General features: G+C 46.7%; 1 protein-coding gene across 1 annotated transcript; it reads right to left on the reverse strand.

The window, feature by feature from the left end:
* Positions 1 to 522: 522 nt before the first annotated feature.
* LOC100088824 (protein-arginine deiminase type-4-like) lies at positions 523 to 24,813 on the reverse strand. Its single transcript, XM_039912214.1, has 17 exons — positions 24,790 to 24,813; positions 23,911 to 24,005; positions 23,440 to 23,620; positions 22,388 to 22,460; positions 21,081 to 21,148; positions 20,776 to 20,893; positions 17,265 to 17,390; positions 16,930 to 17,108; positions 16,329 to 16,432; positions 12,673 to 12,784; positions 10,394 to 10,501; positions 8,501 to 8,655; positions 6,556 to 6,700; positions 5,201 to 5,303; positions 4,129 to 4,199; positions 3,261 to 3,404; positions 523 to 1,533 (listed from the first exon to the last, which is right to left on the reverse strand). Exons 1-17 carry the CDS (start codon positions 24,811 to 24,813, stop codon positions 1,300 to 1,302), a joined length of 2,040 nt encoding a protein of 679 aa, XP_039768148.1. The 3' UTR covers positions 523 to 1,299.
* Positions 24,814 to 25,682: the final 869 nt, after the last annotated feature.

Below are 25,682 nucleotides of genomic sequence, written 5' to 3' on the forward strand. Positions count from 1 at the left end.
TGAAGACACCTGAGAAAAGGAGTAAAAAAGGAGCCTGGGTTGGGCAGAATAGGTGAGAAGGCAGGAACCTTAAGAAATGTGCTCATGTATAAACCTGGCAGCTGGTCAGCCACACCTTGATCCGAGAGGTGAGAAAGAGGTACGGGGAAGAAAATGGCCACTTATTGACCACAGCAGCTTGAAAACGGAATGACCCACAATCCTGGTGGCGGCGGCGGATGGTAGGCAATAAACAGTGGTTCTGATGGCTGAAGACCTGGTCAGGCTGAGGCTGCTCAGAGGTGAGATCTTGGAGTCCTCGGGGAGGTCCCGGCCCAGGGGATGGTTGATGGTCTGCTCCCGCTTCTCGGCCTCCGGGTGGATAGGTCCTGGCTTCCTCGGGCAGGTCCCCGACCCACGGGATGGCTGATAGTCTGTGTTGGTTTTTGGCCCTCCGGGAGGAGAGATCCCAGCTTCGTCGGGCAGGTCCCCGCCCCGGGCGGTGCTTGAAGGTCTTCTCCAGCTTCTGCACATAGTAAGCACTCAAATACCATTGATTGAAGAGCATTAGGCTAAGTGAGGCTCTTCATTCAGCCTGAAAAGGGCATTTTATTCATCATTCAACTTAGAACAGAACTCTGCTCTAGAACTAAGAGTATTTAGACTGAGCCTAAAAGAAATTAAGCTGTGGATCAATAGAGGTTTCTAAAAGATGAAATTTCCATCCAACATACTGGCCTTATAAATCTTCCAACAGTGTTCCCTGCCATCAGATGTGGTACTTTTGAGATTCTGTAGAGTGGGGGAGAGCTGGGAAATGTGGTTCCCGATCTACAAAGCAAAAATTAAACAAATATGTGCAACAGGACTCAATTTCACAGCAGCTCTCACTGCCGATCACCTAAGGATGACTGATGGCTGAAGGCTAAGGCATCCTGGAACATGTTTTATAAGGGGAATCTTCCAAGGTGACATGGAACAAGGAAAACCAAAGTCAAACCTTTACTGCAGCTTAGTTCGGTTGCTGTTCAGGCAGCAGGACCCTGCTACTGGGCTCTTGGGCCGGGCCGTGGTCTGGCTTTCGTATTAGCACCATCTTGGGAGTTGCTGCTGCTTCCAGCTAAGCAACTGGAGTCAGAGGCCAAAGGAAGAGACCACTGCAGAGTGGTTTAAGCAAGTGTGGGTTTGTCTAAACCAGGCTGCCGGAACTTCACTGTAATGCGTCTCTTGGTCTGATCATATCTGCTTTGCTGCAGTTGGCGTGTTTCCTCCCTGGCCTGGATGGAAAGAAGCAGAGAGGGTGCTGGGAGAGGCACCGGCTCAGGGGACCACGTTCCACCACTTGAAAGAGAAGGGCTTCCGGCGGACGTTGGTGCCGCAGTGGACGTCTCCCTTCCTCTCGTGATAGGTGAAGAAGTCATCGATGAAGGTGCAGTTGAGTCCCAGCGGCTCCAGCAGGGACCGGACCTTCTCTTCCAAGCAGCAGCGACCGTTGACGATGGGCCCAAAGGGCTTGGGGATCCCCAGGTATTTCCCCAAGACCACCATGTTCACCTGCAGAGGGGGAGAGAGATTCAGGATGGAGACAACAGCCAGCACGATCTAGAGTTTACCCCAGATACTGAGCCCAGAGGATGGGAAGGGAAATGCCATTTCAAGCCTTCTGAATTAATCCAGGAGTTGGGGGTCTCTGCTCATTTACTATCACCTCCAGATCTCAAGGGATCAGGACCAAGGGATGATCTCAGAGTTCTGGGAAGATTCTGCCATTTGGTCATTGAATGAGGTGGGTAATGAACCTTCCACTAACAAATGGCAATACTATTGCCTTTTGACTGGGAGATGTCACGACTGAAAAGTGCTTTAAGGTGCAGGACTCGAGACAGTTTATCCTTTCAAAAGCTGGAGGGGTTGAAACCTCTTCAACTACAATGCCACTGAACAATATTAAACAAACCATATATTCTTTCTGCAACTTAATATATCCATAATTTATATTAATGGATGTCTCTCCCTCTGGACCGTAAAGCTCACTGTGGCAGGGAACGTGTCTACCAAATCGATTATACTGTACTCTCCCATGCACTCTGCACCCTGTAAGTGCTCAATAAATACAATTGATTGATTAAATAACATTGTAAGGCATTTTTGCAAAATGAACTCAGTGAAGACTTATCTTCAACCTCATCATATGTTAACATAGCAGAGATCATAGTCCAACTTTACAAACTGCGATTGAGGCAGAGGGCAGTGCAGTGACGTACCCAAGAACTTATCTGGAATGCATTTATTTATATGAATGTCCGTCTCCCCCTCTAGACTGTAGGCTCCTTGTGGGCAGGGAACATGTCTACCAACTCTGTTATACTGTAATCTCCCAAATGCTCAGTACAGTGCTCTGCACACAGTAAGTGCTCAAAAAGTGATTGATTGGACATGCAGTCATGGTGGAATCACAAAAAGAGTCCGGATCTAATTTAATTAATTAATTAATGTTGGTATTTGTTAAGCGCTTACTATGTGCCGAGCACTGTTCTAAGCGCTGGGGTAGACACAGGGGAATCAGGATGTCCCACGTGGGGCTCACAGTCTTAATCCCCATTTTACAGATGAGGTGACTGAGGCCCAGAGAAGTTAAGTGACTTGCCCACAGTCACACAGCTGACAAGTGGCAGAGCCGGGATTCAAACTCATGACCTCTGGCTCCAAAGCCCGTGCTCTTTCCACTGAGCCACGCTGCTTCTCTAGACCTCAGAATTTAATTTAGACCTCAGAAATTCATTCATTCATTCAACTGTATTTACTGAGGGCTTACTGCATGCGGAGCACTGTACTAAGCTCTTGAAAAGTACAATTTGGAAACAAATAGAGACAATCCCTACCCAACAACAGGTTCACAGTCTAGAAGGGGGGAGACAGACAACAAAACAAGTAGACAGGCAGTTATAGCATCAATATAAATGAATGGAATTATAGATATATACACATCATTAATAAAATAAATAAAATAATAAATATGTACATGTACACACAAGTACTGTGGGGCAGGGAGCAGGGAAGAGCAGAGGGAGTGAGTCGGGATGACGGGGAGGGGAGGAGGAGAAGAGGAAAAGGGGGGCTCAGTCTGGGAAGGCCTCCTGGAGGAGGTGAGCCGAAGAGACACTACTATTTCAGTGTCCACAACGTTGTCATGGGCTGGTCTTCTTGAAGATGCTCTAAATAATTTATAGTGATAACACTGAGTTGTTTAGACTCACACCAGCCTGCTACCCTCTCCTTACCATGTCTGGGAAGAAAGCTTCAGCTTTGCATTTTTTTGAAGGGTTATTTTTAACGAGTTGGAAAAGCTGTGGGAGATCAACGATGTCTCGTTCAACCAGGCCCAAATCTCTCTTCAAGATTTCTCGGTTCCAGTCGATACAACCCTGGAGAGATGGAATGAAACTTATTCTCTTCCTGAGACCAGATGGGGAAGATCGAGTTTAGGCAGTGAACTATCTTAAATCATTCAGAAAAGAGCAGGAGACAACCGGAGTTGAGAATATTTCCTTAGACAATGGAAGTAACAGCTATGCATGTTAGAGCTCCTCATCTGAATGCTGATATAAGATTTTCTACTAAGCAGTCACTTTAATTATTATTATTATTAGTGATGATAGTAATAATAATAATGGTATTTGTTAAGCACTTACTATGTGCCAGACACTGTACTAAGGACTGGGGTAGATACAAGCAAATTGGTTTGGACACAATCCCTGTCCCATATGGGGCTCACAGTCTCAATCCCCATTTTACAGATGATATAACTGAGGTCCAGAGAAGTGAAGTGACTTGCCCAAGATCACACACCAGACAAGTGGTGGAGCTGGGATTAGAACCCATGATCTTTGGTTTACAAAGGGGGAAAATACCAGGCCAAATGACACCTTCCAACTGCTTCCCCCTGTCACCTCCCCATTCCATGTCCAGCTACAATCCAGATTAGCCTAAAAATCTGCTAGTTGGCTAACAGCTGGGCTACACATAACAGAGAAACCATCAAGAACCTTCCTATATATAGCCATCAAGGAATGATGAATGAATAGTGCCTGGTAACACTCCTCCACTTAGTACTGTGAAACTAGTTCCCAGGATTCTTTGCTGTCATACCTGCACGTATTTATTGTGTGCTCTCAGGGTTTGGTCCGACAGAATATCATCTATGGTTTTCTTTTCCTTTCCTATTTTAAGAACAAAAAAAGCCATGATCAAATCACCCCATTGGCAACAAAGCCCTCCTCTCTCGATCCCCCTCTGCCCTCTCCAGACATCACCCTGGCCTCTTCTTCCCATTCCTATCCAAACCCCTGCAGCCCCTGACTTTATTTCCTCCCCTCCATCATTCTCCTTGACCCACCACAGTGAGGTCTGCGGCTCCTTCACACCAAGAGTGCACTGTCTAAGGTCCCTTGGACAAATCCCAGTGGACTCTACTTTGTCCTCTTTTCCTTGACCTCTCAATTGCCTTTACTACTGGGGCCCACTTACTATGTTAAGTATAGTAAGTGCTTAACAAATACCACAGTTGTTATTTTTCCGGCTCTGCCACTCGTCTGCCGTGTTACCTTGGCTAAGTCACTTAACTTCTCTTTGCCTCAGTTGCCTCATCTGTAAAATGGGGATTAAGACTGAGAGCCTCACGTTGTATATGGACTGTGTGTAGCCGGATTAGCTTTCATCTACCCCAGTGTTTAGTTCAGAAGCTGGCATATAGTACGAGTTTAAAATGCCATAAAAAAGGAACTTAAAGCCTAGATATGACTCACAATCCCCCATAACACGCATGTAATTTCACTGTAAATTCTATTCCTTCCACCTGTGTGTAATCTACATTAATCTCCCTTCCCTGTTAGATTGCCAGTTCTTTGAAGGCAGGGCTCAACTCTGCACACTGAGGTGCTCAAAAAATCCTATTGACAGATTGATTTATTGACTAACTGAAGAACGAAGGATGAGATCTGAGGAATAGAGGATGAAGGGAGTCCATATGATTAGCTTGTATTCACCCCAACGCTTAGTATAGTGCTTGACACGTAGTAAACGCTTAACTAATGCCAGTTATTGTTACTATTCAAAGTTCCGTTCACTGTGCCATTCCCCATCAGTGATTTGTACACAATTAATATCAGAGGAAATTCCAATATGGAGAGGGGATGATGCCGGAAACAAGAACAGTACTGACCTTCAATCTGTTCGAACATCACTGCAGCTCCATGACCCTCCAATTGCTTCTCCCGGAAGAGCTGGAAGCAGGCAACGGGGCTGGCTAGGAGAAGCCGGAAACCCTGGCCAGAAAAAACCTGGGGTCATTGAACATTTCCTCAGCGTGACCCTCCCGACCCCCGGTCCCACTGCTTCCCGGCACAGTTGGAAAAGTAATCCCAAGACTCAGAGGGCAGATGTCAGGACGGGCCTAGGGCATCAAGACTCTAGCAGCAGGGCTGGGTCCATGTCTCCATTCCACATCCAAGACCAGTAATGACAATGACCCCCCCCTTGGCAGAGAAACTAACCCTGATAGCCCTGATTCCACCCATTCTCAGTGTTGCCATGTCCCCTACCATAGAGATTACAAAACAGAAACAGCTTTAGGGATGAAGCGTGGCTTAATGGAAAGAGCGTGGGCCTGCTAGTCAGAGGACTTGGTTCTAATTCTGACCATCTCACACATCTGCTGTGTGACCTTGAGCAAGTCACTTCACTTCTCTGTGCTTCATTTACCTCAGTGGTAAAATGGGGATTCAATCCCTGTTCTCCCTCCTACTTTGTGCATCCGGTGTGGAACAGGGACTATGTCCAACCTGATTATCTTGTAGCTACTTTAATGTTTATTATAGTGCTTGGCACATTGCAAACATTTAACAAATACCATTAAAAAATTAACACCCCCTCCAAATTAGCTTACAGTATTACTAGTGAATTTTTCTGAGTGACAGAGTTCACCCCTAGGCAGTTTCTTAGTGCATCTATTATTAATACTACTACTACTAATAATGATAATAACAATGGCATTTGTTAAGCCCTTACTGGGTGCCAAGAACTATTCTAAGCACTGGGTTGGATACAAGATAATTGGGTTGGACACAGTCCCTGTCCTGCATGAGGTTCACAGTCTTAATCCCCATTTAACAGATGAGGGAACTGAGGCACGGAGAAGTAAAGTGACTTGACCAAGGTTACCGCAGACAAAGGGCAGAGCCGGGATTAGAACCCACATCCTCTGACTCCCAGGCCCGTGCTCTTTCCACTAGGCCACGCTGTTTCCTGAGATTAATTGAGGTGTGAGAGATTGAGTTTATATAGTAATTCAATGATGGCCCGAATTCAGAGACCTAGCATGGTTTAAGTCAAACCTTATGGAGCTACACGAATAACAGAGTCTTGATGCACATCCTGGGCTTACAGTAACCATATTGTTGCCCCCTGCCATTCCTCCAGCCTGTGGCTAAGTCAGCCACCCATGAAGAAACCACAGCCTTAGGGAAACAAGGAGGGTGAGCTGAAGAGGAACACCCCCGCCCAACCCAGTTCATTCACCTTTCCATCCCGGGCTGGGACGAAGCTCAAGAACTCATCCACGTGGCCCACGAGGAGCCAATCAGAGAAGAGTTCGATGGGGGCCTGCACTTTCTGCGCGCAGAGGAAGTCCCACACAGGCTTGACTAACTCTCGGCCGCCGATCCTATGAACAGACGACAACGTGCCCGGTTAACCAGTGTCCGAGACGAGAGCTGTAATTTGCACCGTTATTCACCTCTCCCTCAACCCCATAGCACTTATATACATATCTGTGATTTATTTATGTATATCAATCATTCTGTCTTCCACTCTAGACTGTAAGTTCACTGTGGACAGGGAATGTGCCTATCAACTCTGTTATATTATGATCTCCAAGGGCTTAGTACATGTTCTGCACATAGTAAAATATTTCATTATTTCTTGGAAAGTTGTTCATTCAGCTGGTTACAAACAAGAGAAAAGTCGTAAAGGTAAACCAGCTGGCTTCCATCATGGTGGGATGAGAAGCAGGATGGCAAAGTGGATTGAGCACAGACCTGGGAGCCATAAATTCTTGGGTTATAATCCCGGCTCCGCCACTTGCCTGCTGTGTGACCCTGGGGAAATCACTTCACTTCTCTGGGCCTCAAGTAGCTCATCTTTAAAATGGGGATTGAGACTGTGAGCCCCACTTGGGACAGGGACTGTGTCCAACTTGATTTGGTTGTAGTCACCCCAGCACTTAATACAGGGTCTGGCACATAGTAAACACTTAACAAATACCGTCATTATTATTATTGTTATGAATAAATATGATTGATATTGACTGGGACTTTATCTGCAGCTGCTCAGGGCAGAAGAGTGCCCAGGTTCTAACATTCATTAATTCACGAGTATTTATTGAGCGCTTACTATGTGCAAAGCACTGTACTAAATGCTTGGGATGTACAATTTGGCAACAGACAGATACAATCCCTGCCCAGTGACCGGCTCACAGTCTAAACAGGGGAGACAGACAGCAAAGCCAAATAGGACAAAACAAAACAACATCAAGCTAAATAGAATTAAGAAGATATACACCTCATTAACAAAATAAATAGGGTAATGAATATGTACAAATAAGCACAGTGCTGAGGGGAGGGGAAGCAGAGGGAAAGGGGAGCTCAGATTGGGAAGGCCTCCTGGAGGAGGTGGGTTGTCAGTAGGGCTTTGAAGAGGGGAAGAGAGTTTGGCAGATGTGAGGAGGGAGGACATTCCAGGCTAGAGGTAGAACATGGACCAGGGTCGACGGCGGGATAGGCGTGAACGGGGGACAGCGAGGAGGTGAGCGGCAGAGGAGCGGAGCATGTGGGGTGGGCAGTAGAAAGAGAAGGTAGGTGAGGTAGGAGGGGGCAAGGTGACGGAGAGCTCTGAAGCTAAGAGTGAGGAGTTTTTGTTTTGTGCAAAGGTTGATAGGCAACCATTATGGCCACCGTAAAACTAAGGACTTTGCCTCTTTTTCCCTTTGTTATATTCCTGTCTGCAGGCCACAGAGTTCAGCATCATTTTTCTCTCATTTTCTAGAAGGAGGATCTGACTTGGAGGAATTGTTTTGATCATCCAGGCAATTAGGCAAGGTGGTGATGATATGATTGAGCGCCTACTGGATGCAGTGATTTAGAACAAAAGAAGACAAACCAAAAGACATCAGCACAGACCCCAGAGGATTCCAAGACCCTTTCCATTCTCCTTGGAATGAATTGGAGTGATACAAGGGGAGGCTGGAAATCACTTAGCATTTCTGCAGGTGAATGAGAAACACTCTTTTCCACAGTTGAGAGAAGCAACTTCATGGCCTTTAGGAGAAACTACCCAGATATGTTTCTCTAGCAGCTCCCCCTTGTAATCCCAGATGCTGTTTGCCCACCCCCCAAACCACCCCAAGGGTGCCCAGTGTGTTGCCCAGGTCCAGCGGGGATCCCGGTCTGCCCTCGCCCCTTCTTACCTGGGGAAGATATTGCTGCCGACGAGGATCCGACCCAGAGGGTATTCCTTACCCCGGACGCTGACGGGAGGACTGACCTCCAGATTGCCGAAGGAAGTGAGACCGTCGACCCATTCTGATCCTGAGTTTCGGGTCACATACCCAAAATCTGGGCCCTAAAAGAGAGACATCCCCCACATCCCCCAGAAAAGAGCCAGTTAGAGAAACATGGCCCGGCTAGGGCAAAAGCAATAAAAGCCTTTGTCTTTACGGTTGGATCAGGAACAGTGCTCTGCACATAGTAAGTGTTCAATAAATGTGATTATTGGGAAAAACTGGATGCAAGTGATTGAGGTAAAGACATCTCTGGTAATAATGTTAATGGTATTTATTAAGGGCTTATTCTGTGTCAATCTCAGTGTTAAGCACTGGCTGGGTAGTAGATAATCAGATCAGACACAGTCCCTGTTCCGCACATGATTCAAACCTAAGAAAATAAGCAGCTTACTAGTGCCAAAGGGCCTCCTTGAAAGTTGGGCAAATAGGTTCTTCTTTTAAGCAGAAAGTCAATGTCACTGATCATTCAACCATTCCCTTGGCTCCTAGCAACCTTGTCCAACTCCTCACCGCATACAAAAATACATCTAGCAGAGGATGGCAGATAAATTTCCCAATAAATCCATTTATTTCAAGAGACAAACACACAGATTGGACTCTCTTCCACTGATGGCATAAACCACACTTTCATTTTAGGTTTTATTAACTGTACTGGGGCAAAAATCATTATACACTGTGGCAAGCGGTACAGAGAGCCTGCCATTTATCTCGGACTACTTCCATCTCAAAGAGGCTTCCCTTAGCCTATCGCTTCAGACTCCTGCTGGGCCTGTGTTTAACACTGGTGTCGCCCCTGGCAACTTTAAGACTCCAATTTAATAAGTGTCTCTTAGGCGATCTTATTTATTGAGCGCTTACTGTGTGCAGAGCACGGTACTAAGTGCTTGGAGAGTACAAGATAGCATTAAACGGACATTCTCTGTCTACAGTGATCTTACAGTCTAGAGGGAGAGACAGACATTAATACAAATAAGTAAATGACAGATATGTACATAACTGCTGCGGGGTTGGAGGGGGCAGAGAATGAATAAAGGGAGCAAGTCAGGGTGACCTGTTGGGGTTTTCTTTGGCAGGTAAAGGGATGGGTGTTGCAGTATCTAATGCCCAGGCTGATCTAGCTTTCTCACCATCTCCCTGTGGCATTCTCAGCAGAGGGAGCGAGGGGACAGCTCTCCTCCGATGCCCCTGGGTCCTGGTAGCCATTCTAGAACACAGCTCCCAGGAAAAGGGGTGTCCCTTACTGCTGGGAGCTCTGGTCAAGGAGCACCATGTAGCAGATAGAGCACGGGCCTGGGAACCAGAAGGTCCTGGTTTCTAATCCCGGCTCTGCCACTTGTCTCCTGTATGACCTTGGACAAGTCACTTCACTTCTCTGGGCCTCAGTGACCTCTTCTGTAAAATGGGGATCGAGACTGTGAGCCCCATGTGGGTCAGGGACTGTGTCCAACCTGATGACTTTGTATCCACCCTAGTGCTTAGAACAATGTCTGCACACCATAAGCACTTAAAAACCATAATTATTATTACTAATGTAATGATTCAATACCTGGGGGCAGCCCGGTCTGCGTCTCCTGCAAAGCGGTTCCCCTTTTTGTCAGCCTACTCCCTGTTTCCCAAAGACCCCCAACCCAGAGGCAGACGAGGATGGCCTGGACAGGAATCACATCACCGTGACAATTACCACTGGTGAGGTCAATGCTGATTTCACAGAGACTCACGAGATTGACCCCAAGCCTCATGGCAAGGGTCTCAAGGACAAGAAGACTGAACCAGCCCTAACTTCTCCCAGTCACGTACCAACACATACTTGAAAGGGAAATCTCTCAGCCCTCCATCTCGCGGGGAGTCAAAGACGACAGGCAGTGTTTTGTGAGGAGCCTGGATGTAGCCGACCTCCATCTCGTCCTGGGAAAGGGGCAGAAAGGGGATTGTGATGAAATCAAGCAGACTGGATTATACATGTGTTCACGACCGGGGCTGCCTATATGCAGAGGTGATTTTCTCCTGTACTTGTCAACCTCCAGGGTCTTAGCCATTCTGGAGCCCAGAAAAATGAAGAGGATGAAATCAGCCACAGAAAGTTATGTAGACTTGTTCACTCATTCCCTTTCCTTAGTGCAGTGCCTTACTTCAGTAGCCAAGTGAAGGTGGGAATCAGTTCCTACTGTGAATCAGTGGAAGGTTTGGAACAGAAAGATCTGGGTTGGTGCAGTCAAAGCAGTGGATTCAGGAATCCGCTCAGCCCGCTTTTCACTTCAATTGTTGCGGCTGAAAGTAGGGCGGCCATTCGTCGGGTTTTATACTGGACAGTTCAATTTGCATCCGTTTTTCACAGATTAAAATATTTGGATGGGAAGGAATACCAGCCATGTTCTCAGAGGACTCGCTAATTGAAAGGCAGGTGGAGGGTTTTGCGGAAGGTGACCCAAATTCTGCCCCTCACTCTGCAAAGTGCTCAGGGTGGACACCCTGGGTCTTTTCCAAGGAATTAGAAAGTTCTGTCTTGATGCTGCTTTTCCCTGATCCCTGACCTTTAGGAGCTGTAACCAAGATCACCCTACATCCAAGCTCATTATTTACAATTAGTAGGATCATATAATATACTAATTATATGATACTAGTAATATTATGGGCAGGGAACATATCTACCAACTCTTTTACTGTAATAATAATTGTGGTATTTAAGTGCTTACTATGGGCCAGACACTGCTGGGGAGAATACAAGCAAATAGGGTTGGACAAAGTCCCTGTCCCATGAGGGTGGGACTCACAGTCTCAATCCCCATTTTACAGATGAGGTAACTGAGGCCCAGAGAAGTGAAGCAATTTGCCCAAGATTACACAGCAGACAAGTGGCAGAGCAGCATTAGAACCCTGATCTTCTGACTCCCAAGCCTGTGCTCTACCCATTATACCTGTACTCTTCCAAGTGTTTAATACAGTGCTCTGCACAGAGTAAGTGCCCAATATAGAGCATTGATTGATTGCTAATGATTGTGGTTTTTGTTAAGCACCTACTACGTGCCAAGCACAGGAGAAGATACAAGATCATCAGGTACCATATGGGCTTACAGTCTAAGTAGAAGGGGGAACAGGCATTGAATCCCCCAATTTGCAGATGAGAGAACTAAGGCACAAAGAAATGAAGTGACTTGCCCAAGGCCACACAGCAGGCAAGTGGCAGAGCTGGGAATAGAACCCAGGTCCTCTGACTCCTGGGCTCGGGCTCTTCCCACTAGGCCACAGTGCTTCTCATTACTGAACAGCTTTCCAAAAGCTTCAGTTAAGTTTGGGTTGGATTGCTCCTCTGAGAATCACTTGTCTACAGTTGGTCACACCATCACGTCCAAACTACTCCAGCACGTAGGCATGATCTCTGTAAATTCGCTATTTTCTAATGTTTGTATTCTTATATTTTAAGCACTGGAACTTGAATACTTGGTTTAAAAAAATGTGGGTGGGTGCATATGTTTCACCTTGATCATCCTTTGTAGGATGAAGACTCAGGGAGGGTGTTGGGACTGGCTTTTCAGGTGGTATGGGACTCCAAGGGTGTCTGTCATGTGACCTGGAATGTGGCACTCACTCCATGTGGAATCCAGCTTGTACGACCAGTGTCAGTGTTTTGATATCTGGCAAGTTTTTCTAAAGGTGATAAAGGCAGGAACGCATCTGTTATATTGTTTTATTGTACTCTCCCAACCACTTCATACAGTGCTGTGCACACAGTAAGCGCTCTGTAAATATAATAATAATAATAATGTTGGTGTCTGTTAAGTGCTTACTACGTGCAGAGCACTTTTCTAAGCGCTGGGGTAGACGCAGGGGAATCAGGTTGTCCCACGTGGGACTCACAGTCTTAATCCCCATTTTACAGATGAGGTAACTGAAGCACAGAGAGGTTAAGTGACTTGCCCACAGTCACACAGCTGACCAGCGGCAGAACCAGGATTAGAACCCACAGCCTCTGACTCCCAAGCCCGGGCTTTTTTCACTGAGCCACGCTGTTTCCCGAAGCTCTTTGCATCAACCCGGGAGGGTTTCAGACCTCAAGCCTCCTCACTGTTATGTTTTACCTGGATCCACACGTCCAGATCGTTTACCTCTTCAGGGCAGATGGTCAGCTTGCACTTAGCTTTCTTGGCAAGAGCTGTCACGGATTCAACAAAACTCTGGTTTTCTTTTATGCTGCAGAGAGCAAGGCAAAATGATTCATTCTCCTGTGCTCTGAGTCTCAGGGCACGGTAACCCAGGCTGGCCAGAAAACCAGTCGGCAACACACAGGGAGGGTGGAGATCTCCCTGAGAGAAATCTGCAGGCCCAGGGGATCCCGCTTGTCAGGTCTGGTGGAGGGACAGTTTTGAGGGGTAAGTGGGATGGGGCAGGGGGTAAAGGGGACCCTGGCTCGTAAGGGGATGCTGCCTCAGGGCCCCCCGGCCTGCTGCTTGTGCTAATGCTCCAAGCTGGGCCCCGACAAGGCATGGGTGTGTGAGCACCCCTCCTCCCAACCCTGCCTTCATACCAACTCAGAGGAGTGGCCAAGCCTTCAGACTTCAATGGAGTTAAAACCTGCTCCTAGCTATTGGACCAACTCCTACCATTCCTTCCTGCCTGGGAGTCAGAAGTTATGGGTTCTAATCCTGGATCTGTCACATATCTGCTGTGTGACCTTGGACAAGTCACTTCACTTCTCTGGGACTCTGTTACCTCATCTGTAAAATGGGAATCAAAACTGTGAGCCCCACGTGGGATAGGAACTGTGTCCAACCTACCTGGAATCTACCCTAGTGCTTAGAACAGTGCTTGGCACATAGTGTTTATTAAATACCACAATTATTATAAAGTGATTACTATGTGCTGGGCAATGCACTGGGGTAATAATAAATATAATGGCATTTGTTTAGTGCCAAGCACTGTTCTAAGCACTTGGGGGGATACGAGGTAATCAGGTTGTCACACATGGGGCTCACAGTCTTGATCTCCATTTTACAGATGAGGTAACTGAGGCCCAGAGAAGTTAAGTGACTTGCCCAAAGCCACACAGCTGACAAGTGGCAGAGTTGGAATTAGAACCCATGACCTCTGATTCCCAAGCTCGTGCTCTTTCCACAGAGCCACGCTGCTTCTCCACTAGATACAGCTAATCAGATGGTCACTTTTACTGAGCGCATACTGTGTGCTGTACTAAGCTCTTGAATCCCATATGGGGTTCACAGTCTTAAATCCCCATTTTACAGATGAGGTCACTGAGGCACAGAGAAATGAAGTGACTAGCCCAAGGTCACACAGCAGACAAGTGGTAGAGTCAGGATCAGAACCCATGACCTGACCCCCAGGCCCAGGTTCTATCCACTACGCCATGCTGCTTCTCTAGCTTCTCCCTGAGTGGGTTGTCTATACCCACTGCCTTCACTTCCCCTCCCCTAATTGTCTCCTTAACCCTCTCCAATCTGGCTTCTGCCCCTTTCTCCGCTTAGAAACTGTCCTCTAAGGTCACCGAAGATATCCTTCTTGAAAACAATTTAATGGATTCTATCCTAATCCTCCTCCACCTCTCAGCTGCTTCAACCCTGTGGACCACCCTCATTTCCTGGAAACATTATTTAACCTTGGCTTCATTGACACTGTCCCCTCCTGGTTCTCTTCCTATTTCTCTGGCTGCTCCTTCTCAGTCTCTTTTGTAGGGTCCTCTTCTGCCTTCCACCCTCTAAATGTGGGAGTCCTGCAAGGTTTAGCTATGGGTCCCTTTCTACTCTCCATCTATATCTACTCCCTTGGAGAATTCACTTGGTCCCATGGCTTCAACTATAATCTCAGTGCAGATGATCCCCAACTCTACCTCTCGAGTCCTGGTTTCTCTGCAGTCATACATTTCCTCCTACATTCAGGACAGCTCTACTTGGTCCTGGTGGGTCTACTCATCATCCCACCCAAACCTTTCCTTCCCATGAATTTCCCATCAGTGTAGTCAATCCCACCATCTTCCCTGTCTCTACGTTGATCTGAACACTCATTATATCCCATTTTGACTACTTTAATCAGCCTCCTTACTGATCTCCCTGACTCTTCTCTCTCTCCACTCCAGCCCTTATTTCACTCTACTGCTCAGAGCAGTCTACACCTGCCTCTCTTCAAGAACCTCCAGTGGTTGCCCATCCACTTCCACAGCAAACAGAAACTACTTACGCTCAGCTTTAAAGCATTCCATCATCTCTTCCCGTGCACTTGCTCATCTTCTACTACAGCACAAACCACACACTTCACTCCTCTAAATGCCAACCTACTCAGTGAACTTCAATCTCATCTTTCTGAACCCCAACCCCTTGTCCACATCCTCCCTCTGGTCAGGAACTTCCTCCCCATTCTTGTAAAAATAGACCACCACTCTCCCTACCTAGAAAGCCTTATTAAAATCATGCCTCCTTCATGACGCCTTCCCCAGCTGTCATTCATTCATTCAATAGTATTTATTGAGCGCTTACTATGTGCAGAGCACTGTACTAAGCGCTTGGAATGTACAAATCGGTAACAGATAGAGACAGTCCCTGCCCTTTGACTGGCTTACAGTCTAACTGGGGGAGACAGACAAGAACAATGGCAATTAATAGAATCAAGATCTCATTTCCCCTACTCCTTCTCCCTTCTGTATGTCACCTATGAATTTGAATCTTTGCCCTTACAGCACTTGCCTGTGAAGCAATGTGGCTTAATGATAATAAGAAGAGCAGCATGGTCTAGTGGCAAGAGCCCGGGGTTGGGAGTCAGCAGTTGTGGGTTCTAATCCCCATTCTGCCACTTATCTGCTCTGTGACATTGGGCAAGCCACTTAACTTCTCTGTGCCTCAGTTACCTCATCTGGAAAATGAGGTTTGAGACTTTGAGCCCCACGTGGGATAACCTGATTACCTTGTATTTACCCCAGTGCTTAGAACAGTGCTTGGCACATAGTAAGCACTTAAATGTCATAATTATTAGTGAGAAGCAGCATGGCTTAGTGGATAGAGCTTGGGTCTGGGAATCAGAAGGACCTGTGTTCTAATTCTGTCTACTCTGCTTGTCTATTGTGAGACCTTGGGCAAGTCACTTCACTTGTCTGGGCCTCAATTCTTAATTAAGAATTAAGAGCATGAGCCCCATGGTGGGACAGGGACTATATTCAACCTGATTAAGTATTATCTACCCTACCACTTAGAACAGGGCTTGGCACATAGTATGTGCCTATTTAGTACCATAATTATTATTACTTGCTATTCACCCCACCCTCAGCCCCACTGCACTTCCATACTCTCTAGACTGGAAGCTCCTCGTGGGCACGGAATGTGTCTAAGACTGTATTTTAGGGTACACACACAGTACAATGCACAATACAGTGTTCTGTATCTAGTGAATACTTAGTGACTATCATTGATTGATAGATTGATGGATTTCCAGGTTCTGGAGCAGGAACGAGATCTGACAGGTATGCAACAGCATCCTCCCCCTAGATTGTAAGCTCCTCTAAGGCAGGGTGATGATTTTTCTTTCTAGTGTGCTTTCTCTAAGCCTAGTGCAGTGGCTCTGCCCACAGTGGGTGCTCAACAAATTGTGATGTGGCTGTCTCATGCTAGACACTAGAATCCAAGGGAAGGATTCAGAACACTGGGCGACAGCATCACCCAGAGTGTCCCACTGGGAATGGCACATGGCGACCCACGAGGACCCACCCCCGCAACACCGGGCAGACCCCCCTCACCTGCACACGTACACCTCTTGAGGGGCCAGAGTGTTGGGAGTCATGATCCAGGGAGCCACTCGGAACACCACCGTGTCTTCGAAGATCGGGAACTCGGGGACATCCTGACAAAGACAGAACAAGATGCCTTGACCTGATGCCCCTCCTCAACTCTGAGTTGGGCCTCTGAGAGGCCTACCCCAGCCTCTCCCTCCTGGTCAGTTCTTTCCCTGCATCCGATGGAGAGGAATGAATGTCATCTTCCATGATGACCATATCCTCTGAATCTCAACATCCCCAACCTCTCTTCTTTCCTAGAGGTCATCCTTCCAGGATGTCCACATTCTCTGCATCTCAATATCCACAACCTCTCTTTTCTCCTAGATCTCACCCTCTATTTAGTCCCCTGCAGCCCACATCTCACCCTAGCCTTGTCTCCCAGCCTCCATTCTTCCCAGCCTCCATTCTCCCCCAGACTCCCTGAAGTTTTAATCCTTCTCAACTTCCCTACAGTTTCCCTTCTCCCCAGCTCCCATGGTCTCAGTCCTCCCCAGCCCCCCAGCCTCTGCTCTTTCCCGGCCCCTCCCCTTGCCCTCTCCCAGAGCTCCATGCCCATCTGTACCTGATGGGCCCGGGCCAGCAATGTGACCGAGAAGGAAACCAGGCCGGAGAAGTCGGCATCGGGGAAAGTGAGCCCCTCTATATAGAAGGTTCTATCCTCACAGCCATTCACCGGCTCCAGTACGTAGGAGGCCTTGTGCGGCCCCAGCACCATTTCAAACTGGGCCTGAAAACCTTCACCTGTGAGCCAGTGAGAGAAGGAAGCAAAGTGAGATTTGGAACCAAACCCACTCAGTGTTCACTGAATAGTCACTGGGTCAGGGGACAGTGAAGGAGAAGGAAAGAAGAAGGTGGAGTGCTGGGGGAGGAGGAAGGAGAGGAACCTTTAGTACTCACTTTTGTCTTGAAAAACTCTGACTTTATTCATCTTGGATGTGGGGATGTGCAAAATCAACTTGTGTTGGGCAAAGAATTCCTCAGGGCCCCGTGTTCTCAGCACCATCAAGGACATGTCCTTCAGGTCTAGAATGAAAGAATGACAGGGACGGCAAATTGAGGCAGAGGGGGGCAAACACGCAGGCTAATGGAAGCCAAGTAGAGGAGATTGAAGAATAACAGGCTCCCATCTAACTCATTATCAGGTTTAGACTCAGCAGTCAACAGCTTGTGAAGTTTTTCCAAGAGGAATCAAGCCCTTTGATGCCCCAGAGATGTGATTGACAGTGTGCTCACTGCAGTTCAGAAACACAGTACACAAGACCCCTAGCTCAGTGATATGTAGCACAGTCCCTGCTGACCGCTCACTGGCTCCAGAATGTGCGAGAACTTGAGTGGCCCTGGCACCATCGCAAACCTGAGCCTGAAGGACTTTACCTGTGAGATTTTTTTTTTCCTTAAATAATGCTACTTGTTAAGCACCTACTATGTGTTAAACACTGTCCTAAGCTCTGAGAAAGACACAGCTAAATTAGTTTAGACACAGCCCCTGTCCCACACGGGGCTTACAGTTTAAGTACAAGGGAGTAGGATTTAATCCCCATTTTACAAATGAAGTAGCTGAGGCACAGAGAAGTGAAGTGACTTGCCCAACATCACACACAGAAAAGTCTCAGAGCTGGGTTTACAACTCAGGTCTTCTGACTCCCAGGCCCATGCTGTTTCTATTGGACCACGTTGCTTCCCTGCTTCATTCCACAGCATTTTTTTCCATCCAGTTAATCCAACAGGCTCAGTGGGCAGTTAAAAAATCTAGTTTGGCAAGTCCTGTCCTCATTATGACCTAATGGAAAGATCACAGGTCTTGGAGTCAGAGGTCCTGGGTTCCAATCCCAACTGTGCCATATGCCTGCTATGTGACCTTGGGCAAGTAACTTCTCAGTGTCTCAGTTACCTCAACCGTAAAATGGGGATTAAATCCCACTCCCTCGTACTTAGACTGTGAACCCCATGTGGGACAGGGACTACGTCCGACCTGACTAACTTTACCTACCCCAGTGCTTAGAACAATGTTTAACAAGTACAGTAACAATTATTGTTATTATTATTTCAGGCCAAGGTAGCCTGACCCCATGCCTGTATTTTTAGCCAGCTTTTCTAAAACATCCTGTTCCCGTGTGAAATCAAAATGGATTTGCACAGCAGTCATTGCAAAATGAGTAACTTATGTAGCTCTAGCCAATGCCCAGTCAACTCTGCGATGGTCACGGACCAACTCAACCAGAATGGCTTGTTCTTCTCTTTGTCAGTCAGTCAGTTGCCAATCGTATATACTGAGCACTTACTGTGTGCAGAGCTCTAAACTAAGCACCGGGGAGACTATAACAGACACATTCTCTGCTCAGTGAGTAAACTGGCCCTGCCCCAGCCTACCCTGTCTCTTCCTTGCCACGTGAATCCTGCAGTCCAGCATGGCCCACTGCCTCTCAATCTGGGTAGAGAAATGCAGCAAGCCGGGTGGGATGCCTGCTCCAAAGCTGCTGCTCTGCCCTCCTTCCATTCCCCCATGGCTCCACCCTACTCTGCTACCCCAAACCCTCGCCGCACCCCAATCTCTTTGGGGCTCATATTCAGAATGGGCTAAAAGTGGCCAAGAAGATTGAGGGAGAGGGGAGATGGGGAGCCATCTAACCAGAAGCTTTTTTTAAAGAAAAAGAGCATGAGGAAGGTGGGACCAGTGCAGATGACAGGTGAGACATTAAAGAAGGGTTTGAGAGAGAGAGAGAGAGAGAGGCAAATGAGGAAAGAATGAGAACGAGAAGTAGCATGGTGTAATAGCTAGAGCCTGGGCGTCAGAAGGTCATGGGTTCTAATTATGACTCCGTCACTTGTCTGTGTGACCTTAGACAAGTCACTTCACTTCTCTGTGCCTCGTTTACCTCATCTGTAAAATGGGGATCAGGACTATGAGCCCCATATGGGACAGGGATTGTCCTCAACCCAATAACCTTATGTCTACCCCAGGGCTTAGTACAGTGTCTGGCGCATAGTAAGTGCTTAAAAAAACCCATAATTATTAAAGAATGACCAATAAGGACTTGGTAAAACAATATTTTGTCTCTAATACATTTCCAAAGAACACTTTTTATTAATGACAAAGTTAAAGTCCCATATAAAATATTTATAAGATGTCCTATAAAATCCACTAGATTATAAGCAACTTGAGGGTAGGGATCATGTCTACCTACTGCATTGTGCTCTCCAGAAAGTGCTTAATAAAGTGCTCTGTACATAGTGAGTGCTCAATAAACCCTATTGATTGAAAATCATCTAGCTTGTGTGGTCCTCAGTCTACGGCAGCCAAGCCTCATGAACTGAAGAGCAATAACCCAAAAGCTTCATTTGGTCGAGAGCCGCAGAATAAAACCAATTCCTTCAGCCAAAACATCAAGCTGGTGCTTCTGGGGGCAGAAGGTTAGGGGATATGGATAGAGGTGAGCAAAGGATGGCCAGGCCATGAGCTGTTCATTGCACTTCTCCCCACCTGGGGTTCATGAGGGCTGCAGGGAGGCTCTGCTATTAGTCAATCATATTTCTTGAGTACTTACTGTGTGCAGAGCACTGTATTAAGTGAAGTGTACAGTACAACAAACGCATTCCCTGTCCATAACAAGTTTACAGTGTAGAGGGGAATAGAGACATTAATACAAATAAATGAATTACAGACATGTACGTAAGTGCTGTAGGGATAGTAGGAGGGATGAATAAAGGGAGCAAGTCAGAGAGTGGGAGAAGAAGAAAGGAGGGCTTAGTCAGGGAAGGCTTCTTGGAGGAGAGCTGCTTTCAATAGGCTTTGAAGTACAGGGAAAGTAATTGTCTGTCAGATACCAGGAGGGAGGGCATTCCAAGCCAGTGATAGCTCATGGGTGAGAGGTCGATGGCAAGATAGATGAGCTTGAATCACAGTGAGTAGGTTGGCATTAGAGGAACGAAGTGTGCAGGCTGGATTGTAGTAGGAGAGTAGTGAGGTGAGGTGAGGTAGGAGGGGGCAAGGTGATTGAGTGCTTTAAAGCCGACGGTGAGGAGTTTCTTTTTGATGTGGAGGTGCATGGGCAACCACTGGAGGTCCTTGAGGAGAGGGGAAAAGTGGCCTGAACCATTTTGTAGACAAATGATGTCTACAAAGCAGCAGCAGCAGAGTGAGGTATGGAACAGTGTAGAGTAAGACAGGAGACAGGGAGGTCATCAAGGAGTCAAGGATTAATCAAGGCAGGATAAGATAAGTGATTGCATCATCACATGGAGTTCCCCAACTAACATGGTGAAATAAAGCCCAAGTGAACTGGTCTTCCCCTGCCAGGCACAAAAGCAAGTCAATAGGCACAACATGTGGCTCATTTCTGCTTCTGCTTGGCCACCCTCAAACTAAGGCTTCAGCCAGGAGCCGAGCCCAGCCCAGCCCACAACGTACCTCTACAGCCGAGCACCTTGTCATCATCCTTGTCCATGCCTGCAGCTTGGGGACCGTCCCGGTCACAGTTGACCAGCAGGACAGCACCATGGCCCCGAGGGCCCCAGGTCCAGTTTCTCTGTAGATGCCAAACAAAATGAAAGTGGTTGGTAAACAGGCTCCTCGGAGCCTGGAGTCAGAAACTTCTATCTCCCACAGCAGGGCTCTCTGGATTCCTCACCCTACCCCCTCATTCCCTGAGGAGAGAAAAAGTCTGGCCCACCTTCCGTTTTCCCCCATTAAAACAAAACTCTGACTGCTTTCACCTTGTCCATCTCCCTTGGGCTTCGGGTGACTTTACCACTGCGTCTTGTATCTGCATCCAGGCATATGTCTGACATGAAACATGAAGAAAATCACCAGTAAGGAGAGCAGGCTCAGTCAGGCAACTCTCGACAATCCCTATTAGTGAAGGGGAAAAGTGGCACAGCTAAAACAAACAAATGGAAGTTGTGGTGTAGGCCTTGGCTGGATCCACGTGGCTCAGAATCACTGTGGGGGACTGAAATTTGGGAACTAGACAACCTCATGATACAAACTTGGAGAGAAAGCAGTGATTTGAAGTAGATTGGTTTCAAGGCTCTCCTTCAGCCAGCCTCTTACCTAGGTAATTGCTTCTCACCTGTGATCTCTCATCTCCATTACACCCATGTTCATGCTATTTGCTGCTCTTGATTAAATCTTCTAACTGTCCCTTACTCACCTGTCTCTTTCCTCCCTTTCTTCAAAACCTTCCCCAAAGTCACCTCCTCCCCTGAGATGCATTTCCAGAAGCAGCATGGCTCAGTGGAAAGAGCGTGGGCTTTGGAGTCAGGGCTCATGAGTTCGAATCCCAGCTCTGCCACTTGTCGGCTGTGTGACTGTGGGCAAGTCACTTCACTTCTCTGTGCCTCAGTTCCCTCATCTGTAAAATGGGGATGAAGACTGTGAGCCCCACGTGGGACAACCTGATTCCCCTATGTCTACCCCAGCGCTTAGAACAGTGCTCGGCACATAGTAAGCGCTTAAGAAATACCAACATTAACATTATTAAATTTGCCATATTCCAGGTCATTCCATCCCTTCAGCTATTCTAACACTGTAATAATATATCTGGTTATCACAAGCAGCACAAACTAGTGGGCAGATCACTGATCTCGGAGTCGGAGGACCTGGATTCTAATACCAGCTCTGCCATTTGCCTGCTGGGTGACCTTGGGCAAGTCACTAAACTTCTCTGTGCCTCAGTTTCCTTGTCTGTAAAATGAAGATTTAATACTTGTTATCCATCCTATTTACATTGTGAACCCCATGTGGGGCAAGGACTCCAACTAACTTAATTATTTTTTAATCTTACCCAGAGCTTAATAGGTGTTTAGCTATTAGTAAGCACTTAAACCCCATGATTATTACTATTTACTTATTTATGGTTAACATTTGTATTCACATTCATCTTCTAAGGATAGGGATTGCCCTGTTTACATATGTTTTCTGCCTTCCTACTCCAGTGCTCTGCATAGAATAGGCACTCAATAAATGCTGTTAAGGATTTATAAAGATTTATTGACTCTACCAAATCTCCAACTTTACTTACCAACTCCAGTGAGGTAGAGAACAGCCTTGCCCACTACAGGGCCTGCTTTGGGTCCATAGTATGAAATCCGAACCTGGGAAAACAGCTCAAGTTGACACACCATACTCAATTCCTGTAGTAACTGCTGGTATAGACTCCATGATGTCAAACGTGAGAAGCAGCGTGGCTTAGTGAAAAGAGCACAGACTTTGGAGTTAGAGGTCAAGGGCTCCAATCCCAGCTCTGCCATTTGTCAGCTGTTTGACTTTGGGCAAGTCACTTAACTTCTCTATGCCTCAGTTACCTCATCTGTAAAATGGGGATTGAGACTGTGAGCCCCACATGGGACAACTTGATTATCTTATATCTACCCCAGCGCTTAGAATAGTGCTTGGCACGTAGTAAGTGTTTAACTAATACCATCATTATTATTATTATTTTAAACACTCTGGGAGACTGGGACAGGAGAATTGAGTCTGATCCTGTACCTGTGTGGCCCAGGAAGTTCAATGTGATTGGTGCAAAAATCTCACATGTCAATCTAATGGGCACCAATAGAGTCTTCAACCATCCACAATGGTTTTTTTGGAGACATTCAAAACCTTCTTCCCTCACCCACCCAAAGAAACACCTCAGATTAGATTTCCTGGGAGAATCCATCCATTTAACTTCAAGCCATTACTAGCACATCTAGCGTTCCCCACTGTTAGTAAAGTCATTTGTCACAGGAAGAGAGATAACACTGCAGATGATGCATTTTCCTACAATACCGTGGCTATACCCAGTCTTCCTTTCATTCATTCATTTAATCAAATTTATTGAGCACCTACTATGTGCAGAGCACTGTACTAAGCACTTGGAATGTACAATTCGTCAACAGATAGAGACAATCCCTGCCCAATGATGAGCTCACAGTCTAATCCTTTAATCTAAGGATACACAGTAGTGAACCCTAGCGCTCAGTATAGGAGAGCCAAGATGGACAGTGAATATTTCAACCCAACAAGGAGGTGTCCAACTAAGGGAAAGGGGGTCATTTAACATCTCTCCCCAGGCTCCACAATGATGTCCACCTTCTCCTCGTTGATGGTCGAGCTCGGAGCACTCAACATCACCATGACCTCCACTTTGGGGTTCAAGGACCATTTGGTTAACCCGGTGGGGGTCTTCTTGACGGGAAAGCTGTTGGCGGTGTCGATGACAACTCCCGTGGTGCTGGAGATGTTGAAGGCAGTGCTACTTCCTGGGGCACATCTAGGAAAGACCAGTGGATAAAGAATAAATAATAGCTAATTCAATTCCACAACATTCCCAGTCAACTCTGCACTATTAATGGCCCACTAAGTAGGAGGGTGAAGAGGAATTGGATCCCTATTTTACAGATGAGCAAGCAGAGGCCCAGAGAAATTAAGTGACTTGCCCAAGGTCCCCCAGCAGGCAAATGGCAAGGCTGGGATTAGATAGGTTGATCATCTGCCATCCCACAGTCCTTTTGGAAATTATTTTCTTTTACCAGAAACCTTGCAAAATTCAATTTCACTTACATTGAATTCCTCTTTGGCTGCCATTGGTAGAGCTTCTGAAATTCTAGGTATCCTTGAGTGCACACGCCAACTTTCTTTAATCCTTGTTCTAAGAACTGGGTGACCAGAAGGCCATGGAGCCAGAGTCAGGAGAGTTGTCGGGAGGGAGAAGGGGGTCAACCTTAGGGAATGAGGTCAAGATCATTTTCCTCTCCTCCTTTAAGATTTAAACCATTGTCAGGAGTTCATTCAACTGAGTCAGGGGGCATGGGGGACGAAAGTAGCCACCTTGCCAAAGCTGGAGCCTCCACCACTGTTATCATGCAGAAAGTGCTTGAGCTATGCACTAATAATAATAATATTGGTTAAGCACTTACAATGTGCCTAGCATATTGTAGTAGGTACAATACAATCCACCATAGATTCTGTCCCACCTGGGGCTCACAATATTATGGAGGGAAAGCAGTTGTTTAATCCCCTTTTATAGATGTGGAAACAGAGACCCAGAAAAGTTAATAATAATGTTGGTCTTTGTTAAGCATTTACTATGTGCAGAGCACTGTTCTAAGTGCTGAGGTAGATACAGGGTAATCAGGTTGTTGTCCCACGTGAGGCTCACAGTCTTAATCCCCATTTTACAGATGAGATAACTGAGGCACAGAGAAGGTAAGTGACTTGCCCACAGTCACACAGCTGACAAGAGGCAGAGTAGGGATTCAAACCCATGACCTCTGACTCCCAAGCCCATGTTCTTTCCACTGAACTACACTGCTAAGTGACTTGCCCTAGGTCACCCAGCAGGTAAGTGGAGGGGCTGGGACTAGAAGGCAGAAATCCCAACCTCCAGTCCAATCTGACTCTAAGACCCTTCCCAAATGTTTCCTGGTGAACATTCCCCACCTTTAGTTCAGCAGCCTCCAGCATCCCTCTGGCCCCATTGCCATGGAGACCATCCAAGCACTGCCCACGAAGAGTCAGCAAGAACAAAGCTGTTTGTGGTGGCCAGTGAGGAGCAAAATATTGAGCTCGTGATCCTCTCAGCTCGAGACTGGGGATTGGAGACGCCCCATCCTGCTTCATGAGCTCGAGACCTCTTTTGTTTTGACCTGACCCAGCTGTGCAGGCACCAAAGGGTCTTGCAGCATAATGAAAGACAAAGCTTTCATTGGCTAAGGTGCATGTCCTGGAAGACTATTTTAAGCCCTGCAACACCAAGCACCGGTAAACATTCACGCCACCTCAGCAAATGAGGTCACTGTAATTTTCCTCTCCTCTAAGAATTAAATCATCTTCAGTTCATTCAAACCAAATAATGCACCCTGAGATGTCTATTGGCTAAACTAATTCTAGCTTACTTTCCTAAGTACCATTGATTGACATGACTGTTTCCCCCGACCGCCCCCTTGGAAGTAACTTTATCAAATGTGTCTTGAAATTTACACAAGCCCTAGTCTACTTTTTCCTGAATGTGAAGTGAGTTCCATACTTAGTTGCTATTTATTTCCCTTGAAGTTGGCAATGTGGATTTCATGAGCCGCATAAACATGTACCTTACTGAATGTGGCTGTCCCACTTAACTTGGCTCCAGAAAGTTGTTTTACTAGGTTGATATCATGCACATGGAATCTTTTTTTATTGTGCAAACACCCACACCCCTTCCCACCCCCAGCCTCTCAACTACCCCTCTTTTAAAAGCAAATGCCCCCCTAAAATTGAATGCTGCTGCCCGAGGGTATAATTCTTCAAAGTGCAAATCCTACAATCCCCACTATTCAGGGAAGCAGGCCAGCTCC

The sequence above is a fragment of the Ornithorhynchus anatinus genome, chromosome 5 (genome assembly GCF_004115215.2).
Source record: "Ornithorhynchus anatinus isolate Pmale09 chromosome 5, mOrnAna1.pri.v4, whole genome shotgun sequence".
NCBI classification, from domain to species: Eukaryota; Metazoa; Chordata; class Mammalia; order Monotremata; family Ornithorhynchidae; genus Ornithorhynchus; species Ornithorhynchus anatinus.